Source organism: Nelumbo nucifera, chromosome 6, assembly GCF_055504915.1.
Source record: "Nelumbo nucifera cultivar China Antique chromosome 6, China Antique-T2T, whole genome shotgun sequence".
NCBI classification, from domain to species: Eukaryota; Viridiplantae; Streptophyta; class Magnoliopsida; order Proteales; family Nelumbonaceae; genus Nelumbo; species Nelumbo nucifera.
This window is the reverse complement of record NC_142654.1, coordinates 19158169-19166025: the sequence shown is the minus strand read 5'-3', so window position 1 is coordinate 19166025 and position 7857 is coordinate 19158169. Positions and strand designations below refer to the sequence as shown.

General features: G+C 38.7%; 2 protein-coding genes across 10 annotated transcripts; one reads left to right on the top strand and one right to left on the bottom strand.

The window, feature by feature from the left end:
* Positions 1-1761: 1761 nt before the first annotated feature.
* LOC104591251 (photosystem I reaction center subunit N) lies at positions 1762-2838 on the bottom strand. The gene is made up of 3 exons (XM_010250057.3): positions 2500-2838; positions 2367-2413; positions 1762-2233 (listed from the first exon to the last, which is right to left on the bottom strand). Exons 1-3 carry the CDS (start codon positions 2687-2689, stop codon positions 2102-2104), a joined length of 369 nt encoding a protein of 122 aa, XP_010248359.1. The 5' UTR covers positions 2690-2838; the 3' UTR covers positions 1762-2101.
* Positions 2275-7111, top strand: LOC104591380 (mitochondrial arginine transporter BAC1-like). 9 transcript variants are annotated; one of them, XR_016077030.1, is made up of 12 exons: positions 2877-3101; positions 3298-3511; positions 3693-3817; positions 4650-4688; positions 4802-4861; positions 5090-5245; positions 5776-5877; positions 6019-6129; positions 6206-6299; positions 6375-6575; positions 6650-6696; positions 6782-7111. XR_016077030.1 is itself a non-coding variant. In XM_088889164.1 (12 exons), exons 9-12 carry the CDS (start codon positions 6207-6209, stop codon positions 6792-6794), a joined length of 354 nt encoding a protein of 117 aa, XP_088745290.1. In that variant the 5' UTR covers positions 2880-3101; positions 3298-3511; positions 3693-3817; positions 4565-4688; positions 4802-4861; positions 5271-5343; positions 5776-5877; positions 6019-6129; position 6206; the 3' UTR covers positions 6795-7111. The 9 variants fall into 9 exon arrangements, 3 of the variants coding, with proteins under 3 accessions (XP_088745290.1, XP_088745288.1, XP_088745291.1); XM_088889164.1 differs by lacking the exon at positions 5090-5245 and adding an exon at positions 5271-5343 and having other exon boundaries at positions 2880-3101; positions 4565-4688; XR_016077028.1 differs by lacking the exon at positions 3693-3817 and having other exon boundaries at positions 2875-3101; positions 6065-6129.
* Positions 7112-7857: the final 746 nt, after the last annotated feature.

Below are 7857 nucleotides of genomic sequence, written 5' to 3'. Positions count from 1 at the left end.
AAGCCTAGAAGGAAAGAAACAAATCACGCCACGAAAACAAGATTTTATGACATCATTGAAGGCATCACCTAGACTATGCTATGTCACATCGTATAAACTGAAGGCCTAAAATAAAGGTACAAGTGAAACAGGAATGCAACTTGGGTGGGCTCGGGTTGAGGTTGTCATAATTTGAATGGGCCTAAACTGAAGGCCTGAGCCCAAGCAGTGTACAAATGAGAAATCGGGCCATTAATGCCCCGTTTGATTTTCGGTAAGTCAGTTGACCATATTCTTTTATTTTTCATGAAAATAAGGTAATGACAATCTTAGTCATTAAAATTTTATTATTAAAAAGGATATTTGTATCCTATTCAAGTATTAATAATTTTTCCCTAGATGGGAAAGTTAATTTATCTACCTAGGAGATGGGTATTACTTACCCGGATAAGTGATACCTAAGAAAAAAAATTTTTACTGGTTCTCACATAAATCTAAAAAATGAACATGGGTTTCTTGATCAATGAGAATCAAAATCCTATTGACCAACTTTCCTCCTCTCAAAATCCAAAAAAAGAACACCCTCTAAAAGTTGCAGCTCTAGTAGTAAAGGAAAATTGCAATGGACCAATTTTTTATTTGGAGAGCCAGAAAACGGGTTTAGGATAAGAACCACCACCATGATAGCAATGGGAGTGTGTTGTGTTTACTCTTTGCAAGAAGCTTCTTCTTCTACTTCTCTCTAAATCTGTCGGCTAATGAAAGCACAATCATTCCAAAAAAGAGTGTCAACTGATCTGGGTATGGACCTAACTTTAGGTATTTTTTACAATGTATCGACTCTCAGTTAGTAGTAAAATAAAGCAACATCTCCCCACTCTGCATAGCTCCATTCCATACCTCTGTTTTGTTCGTTTTTGTTCCATTCTAGTCAATACAAACATTCTGTTTTTGATTGGTGTCTAACTCATAAACACATATAAGGTCATACATAGACATTCTCCCTATATCTCCCTCTTGGACTAACACAACAGGTGGCCTTGGCTCCAGTTGATGTTGCTTTCATTTTACTGTTAACTTTTGACTCTTTCGTGTTAAATCACTTTGATTTTTTGCTACTTGCTACTTCAATTAGGGAACCAATATAAGTTATTTCATTGCAAAACAAAACCTAGATAAACTAATGTTTTCAACCCATTGTTGACTCAGCTAGTCAACTGGTGACCCAATAACCCACCATATGAATAAAATCATTCACTTGGTCAATGACCCATCAACCCAAACAGATGATCCAGTGATCCATTCAACAGGTTATAGGTTTTTTGTATGACTTTATTTTCCTTGTCATGATGTCACAGGTTTGACCCATTGACCCCATATGGCTGAACTAATGATTGTCCACCTAGAGGGAAAAACGGCTCATCAGCCTCTAAGTTGGTTTTTAGATATTAATATAAGTGTGCTAAAATTAACCACGCATTGTTCATGTAAAATCATTGGTCAGGTGTTCTAAACAAAAAGGCACTCATATCAATACCTTGACAACTATTGATGATTCTATTCGTTGAGCTTTTTCTATGTATCCTCATGACTCTCAAGATGGATCCTCTTTTCTCTTTTTTATTTCTCAGATAAGTAACATAAATTTCCTTCTATGTCTAGTTTGTTCTTGGTATCTTTCAAGACCAAATCTTTTCTGCTGAGAGCAAAAAAAAAAGGAAAAAGAAAGAGCTTTTCTAAAAATATGAATGGTCTATGCTTTCAATTCTGGATGGTGGGAGGTAAAACGAATAAAGGAAAATCCAGCAATTCAGTCCTAATATTTGTTACATTTAAAGCTATGTCTACCGTTTGCACAAGTTTTAATTTCTATTTTACTTACTATTAATATGTAATACAAAACCCCACTTGGAAGAATAGGAATGGTAACAGGCACCAGTGCCACACTTTCAGCAAGCTAAAAGAGTTTTCCCACCAGGGCCTTCAATAAGGAGGGCACAGAAAGAAGAAGAATAATGCATATCCGGTTACTTCTTCATTCCCTCAAAGCTGAACAAGAGAAAGAGGAAACCATTTATTTGATTTGAAGGACACCAGTGCCGCACTACGATGGAATCGGCAATCATTTGTTGGTCTGAAGCCAGTCGAGAATTCCTTTCTCGGCTTCTGAGAGTTTGTCTTTCTTTGCCTTGATGGACCCTTCCAAGAATTCGAAATAGTCCTTGTAGTTTCGCTTGTAATAATCATCCAGCCTCTACTAACAGGGGATCGCATACATACAGAAACAATAACCATCACAGTTGTTCATCAATGAATTACTTGTTTCAACTGAAAGAACCTATACATTCAACAGAAACGATAACCATCACAGTAAGTAGCGTGGTTACCTCTTTCTCATTTTTGGCCCTGTTCTCCTTTGATTTCTTCAGATATCCTGATAATGTTTAGATTGCGAGTTGCTAGTTAGTATGACGAAGCAGAAACAGAGAAACAAGGAATTAATAAGGATAACATATTTACTTTGAAGAAGCTCAGTCCTGGAGTCGTTGACTTGGGGAGCTGCAACAGCGGCCGTCGACGGTGCAAACATGACAGATAAGAGAAACCCTCTCCTTCTAAACAATGTTGCTGGCCTGGCGCCATATCCTCCTCCATCAGCAGAGGATAAAGCAACCTCGCATCCGTTAACAGCGGTGACAATGGATGCCATTGGACCTGAGTTCACTTTGATGCATCAATAAGTTAACCTCCCCTTCTCTCCCCGCAAAGAACTACGACCACACATCCCAAATTACATGGATGACGATGAAAAAGACGCATCGGCTCCCTCCAATCAGAGGCAAACACGTCGTCTCTTTCGATTTATTTTAGAAATAGCGTGTGAATGCCGTTAACGGCGATTCGTCCGGTTGAACCCGACACTAACAGACCAAAAAACTGCACTTTGGAAGCCTCTGTCGAACTCCCCTCCCATGCTCTCTCATTCAGAGCTCTAGCCCTGGTCAGTGAGCCAACCACTGACGAAACCCCTGCGCAACCAACGTCCAATGGCGTGGAATCAACGGCGGTAACTTCTTGTATGGTTCCAAAGTCAGAGTTATACCCTGAACTCCAAATCGGCGGTACAAATTCAATGCCCATTTTTTTTAGGACCTTTCTTAATTAAGGATTGCGTTCTTTTCCTGCTTTTATTTTGGGTCTCAAAACTTCTAATGTGATAGCAATTGTGGGTTTCATTTTTTTTCTTGAAATTTAATGATTGATGGCTATGCAAGATCCGGAGACATGATTCACATTAAGGGTCTATTTGGTTCGCAGGAATAGGGGTCCAGAATCGAAATCGGAATGATCCATTTCGATTCCAAATGTTTGGTTTGACGGAATCGAAATCCCATTTCCACTCGTATGGGCGAACGGCCATTCTCGACCCCTCCCCAGTAATGCGATTCCCATTCCGGATATGAATATCTTTTTTTATTTTTTTGAAAAGAACTCCATCGCCAAACAGAGGGCCGAACCAACCTCCGGCGAGGTAAGACCACTGCTAAACCATTATCCTCCTCCTCCTCCTCCTTCGAAATCAACCGCCCGCTGATTGAATCTTCTTCTTCCTCTCCTCCTCTTCCTCATTCTTCCTTCTTTTTTTTTTCTCACTAACTCATTTTTGGGATCGATCTACTTCACTGCTACCATTAACGGTTTTTTTACACCAGGCAATCGGTGAGGAATTTGGCATTTCCAAAAAAAAATAGCAATTTGGCATAATTTGGGTCATCAGAGTCGATGCACAATTCAAGTCTAAACTCATTCTGACCAGAGATACATGAATCATCTGAAGGTTTTTTCCAAATGACAGTATTTCCATCTACACCCTTGCTACAGCTTGCAGATCTCCCCATTCTTTACCTTGTTTAGGCCATTGTACAGGGGGACCAGAGATGACCAGATAATAATAATAGTTAATAATTATTTTGTATGCGGAGTAATTTGAAATATTTCTTCTTAATATACATGAGAATTCTGGGTATAGCACTTGTCTGCATCACCATATTTGTCAAATATTGGTAGTTTGGTAACAGCATTCCCTTTGAAGCTTTCCTACTAAGTTTTCCTATTGTTCATCTGTTCACCAAGGAAACAAATATTCTTTGCCATCCATGTATTAACAGAATTAATGGGAACTTTTAATCTCTTGGAATGAGGAATTTAGGGTCTAAGCTTGGGGGGATGATCCGTAATAAAATCATTTTCTGTAAAGTTGCTTAAAATAAACAATGATGTAGCTAGATTTATAGAGGAAGGCCGTTACCCAATTGTGGTCCCAGCTATCTGGGACCTTGGGAGGGGTGGGCCGGATATGGACCTAGCCTCTAGCATCTTTTGCATTAAGCAACCACTCTTGGGCTAGATCTCATGTTCTCTCACTCATGATATTACCATTCCACCAAGCAATCACCCCTAAGCTGTTAATAGATAATGATGTATAACTATGATTCAATAGTCAAATTATGGTACGAAGATAATGATGTGTACATGCTGTCTTAAACTTGACTATTTGATATGTGTTAATTTTGTTTCACTCCAGACTGAGGCTGAGATTTTACTAGAATTCTCTTACAATAAAACTCAGGAATTCAGGATTTAACAAGTACTTACGATTCAATCCACAGGAGAAGCAACAGAAAAAAGGAAAATTCTCAAATAAAGTGGTTTGTCTTTCCTTATTGTGGCTTGAACTCTTTGTATATGCAGCATAGATAGTATACAATTTCACATGCTGTTGGTATTTGTCTTTCCTTATGACTTGTCTTTTGGTTTCCAGGGCAGAAGCTTGCTTCAAGTTGTGCCCATGCAAGGTCCAAGCACCTTAGCATCTATACAGGTGAAACAGAACTCTGTCTAAATACTAGCAAATAGAAGCACAACCTGCTCTTATTGCTCCCTTTTACAGGAAATGAAGGGGAAATACTATTATTTCTAGCATAGATAGTATACTATTCTTCTTTTCTTTTTTTGTCTCTTTTCATTTTTAAGTGATTTCTGATAAGTTATTTCCAGCAACATCCAGCTGATAGTGTAACATTTAAAAATTGTATTTCTTCCTTGACAGGTAATTGGAGGCTTGGTTATAGTTATAATGCTTCCTCTTGTGTCACTGACTACACAATCCGCTTCCTACGTGTTCACTCATTTTGAGATATCTGAGTCAATTGGGATAACAAGCAGTCATTTTATCTGTTCTTGTTAGTCAACTTGAGCATATGAGGTAACTTTGCCAGTGTCCTCTGCAGACCTTCTATATGGAAATTGAGTAGAAATCTTGTGGGTGATAGATTCAACTGAGTGATATTTTCCTGCCAAGATGTGAGCATTTTGCCTCTCCTGTATGTGGTACATAAAATACTGTCTTCCTAAGTTTAGCTAATAGCATATTATTATTATTATTATTATTTTTGGTAGAAAGCTAATAGCATATTAGAGTTTTGTAAACATTTACCATGATATTCATTAATAGAAAAAATACCAGTATTGTTGTTAAGAAGGGGGCTCCATCTCATTTTAAACAAGCTGTACTGCATTGATTTGATATCTCTGAATCTATTTCTTTTCATTTTTTTCATTTTTTTTTTTTTGGGGGGGGTGTTTGCTATTAGTGCATCTGCATCTAGTGGTTCAATTCAGGTCAGATGGTCTAAACAGTACTTGTATCTGTGAATTTGTAATATAGTTGAGAAACCTAAACCTTTTCCATAATTTTGATTCTAAATAATGAAGTGTGGTTATGTTATTTTACAGGTTAGAGGACTATATCGAGGTGCAACTTCTTCTTTTATTGGAGTGGCAGTTGAAAGTTCAATTCTTTTTGGCATTTATTCCCAAACCAAAAAATCACTTCAGGTTTTTCTCTGTCATAGAGTGATTGAATATGCTGTTCAATGATTTTTTTCAACACCGAAACAAGTTGTTGCAGGCTATAACCTCATTAGTTGATGTTGCATATATTTTTACTTACAAAAGTTAATTTTAATCCCTGGTTAGTTAAACACTTGTACTATGTCTTGTTTGTGAGGGGAGAACTGAATAGCAGTAAGCCACAACTTCAGTTTATCATTCCTTCAGCAGCTTATGGCGGAGCTATAATCAGCTTAGGTGAATTGCTGCCCTCCTGTATTTCAATTGTCTGTTGGCCATATCTCTGCATGTGACATTGAGATCTTCCATGTAGGATGCAAGTTCAAGGGACTGATTCGCTGGTTGGTAAATGTGACAAATACAGTAGTCCTCTTGATTGTGCTGTTAAAACAATAAAGAGTGAGGGGGTAAGATAATATCTCTGTTTACTTTGAAACATGGAGAATGATGTAATTGGTACTTATTGTCATCTATATTCTCAGCTTAAGGGTATATTTCGTGGAGGTACTGCAACTTTATTGAGAGAATCTGTTGGAAATATGATCTTCTTCAGCACTTATGAGTATACACGCTACTACATGTACATGCAAGTGAATTCTGCTTCATCTGTCTATAGCCATCTGCCAAATATATTGATTGATGCAGGCATTGGTACAATCACTGGTGGGCTTGGTGGTGTTGCAGTAAGTACTTGACAACTTAATGCATATAAGAATCATATGAGACTGGATTTCACAATATTTGGTCTTCTTGACAGTACTGGTCCGTGGTTCTACCCTTTGATGTGGCAAAGACTGTTATTCGGTAATATGTAGTTCTTTTCCTCCCCCTAGAATCCTGGATGTTCAAACCACCTTATGGCACATTCTTATCAGGACTGTTTCTGTAGATATACAGGATGAAGGGAATTAAAGGATGCTACACTGGCATTGGTTCCACATTAGCAAGAGCATTTCCTGCAAATGCTGCTGCAATTGTTGCATGGGAGCTCACTGCCAAACTTTTAGGGATTAGGCTCGATTGAAGGCTTATTTGATGATAGTGGCTTCCATTATGCTCCTGTCCTCATCCTAATAGCAAACATGCACTTCTCCAATGGAAAATCATTCAAGTGGCATGACAATTTTGTTTTCGTGAGTTCTGTTCTTGTTTGATGCAATATTTAGATACTGTGTTGAACTACCATGAATTTGTTCATGTTTTATTAGATATAATTCATAAATCATAATTGCTAGTGAGGATTTGATTTTAAAGATGCCATCAGATGGAAGTTCTTATGACAGAAACGGTTTAATTACATGAATTCCCAATGTGTATATGTTGAAAATATATAATTAGTGGATGTTTTTGAGGTTCTTTTAACAGGGGCAGAATTGGAAAATTTGGCACAGATGCCAGGAATGGACCATTCCGATTCCGATTCCGGCTGCAAATCAAACGGACCCTAAAGAATTGTTTGATGCAATGCCGGAAAGAGTTGCGAACGTACTTCCCAGGCGGGATACTTAATGCATTAGCTACAGCACTGCACGGGTCGATACACACAACGCCTAGTATCCATCGTTTATGGCTAGGACTACTGGGGTATCTAATCCCATTCGCTCCCCTAGCTTTCATCTCTCAGTGTCAGTGTCGGCCCAGCAGAGTGCTTTCGCCATTGGTGTTCTTTCCGATCTCTACGCATTTCACCGCTCCACCGGAAATTCCCTCTGCCCCTACCGTACTCCAGCTTAGTAGTTTCCACCGCCTGTCCAGGGTTGAGCCCTGGGATTTGACGGCGGACTTGAAAAGCCACCTACGGACGCTTTACGCCCAATCATTCCGGATAACACTTGCATCCTCTGTATTACCGCGGCTGCCTCTTGGAGCACAATGAGTGCAGGTCTCGTCGTACAGGTAAATAAGTGCACAATGAGTGCAGGTCTCGTACAGGTAAATAAGTTTGTGTTTAATAATTTTGTTTTC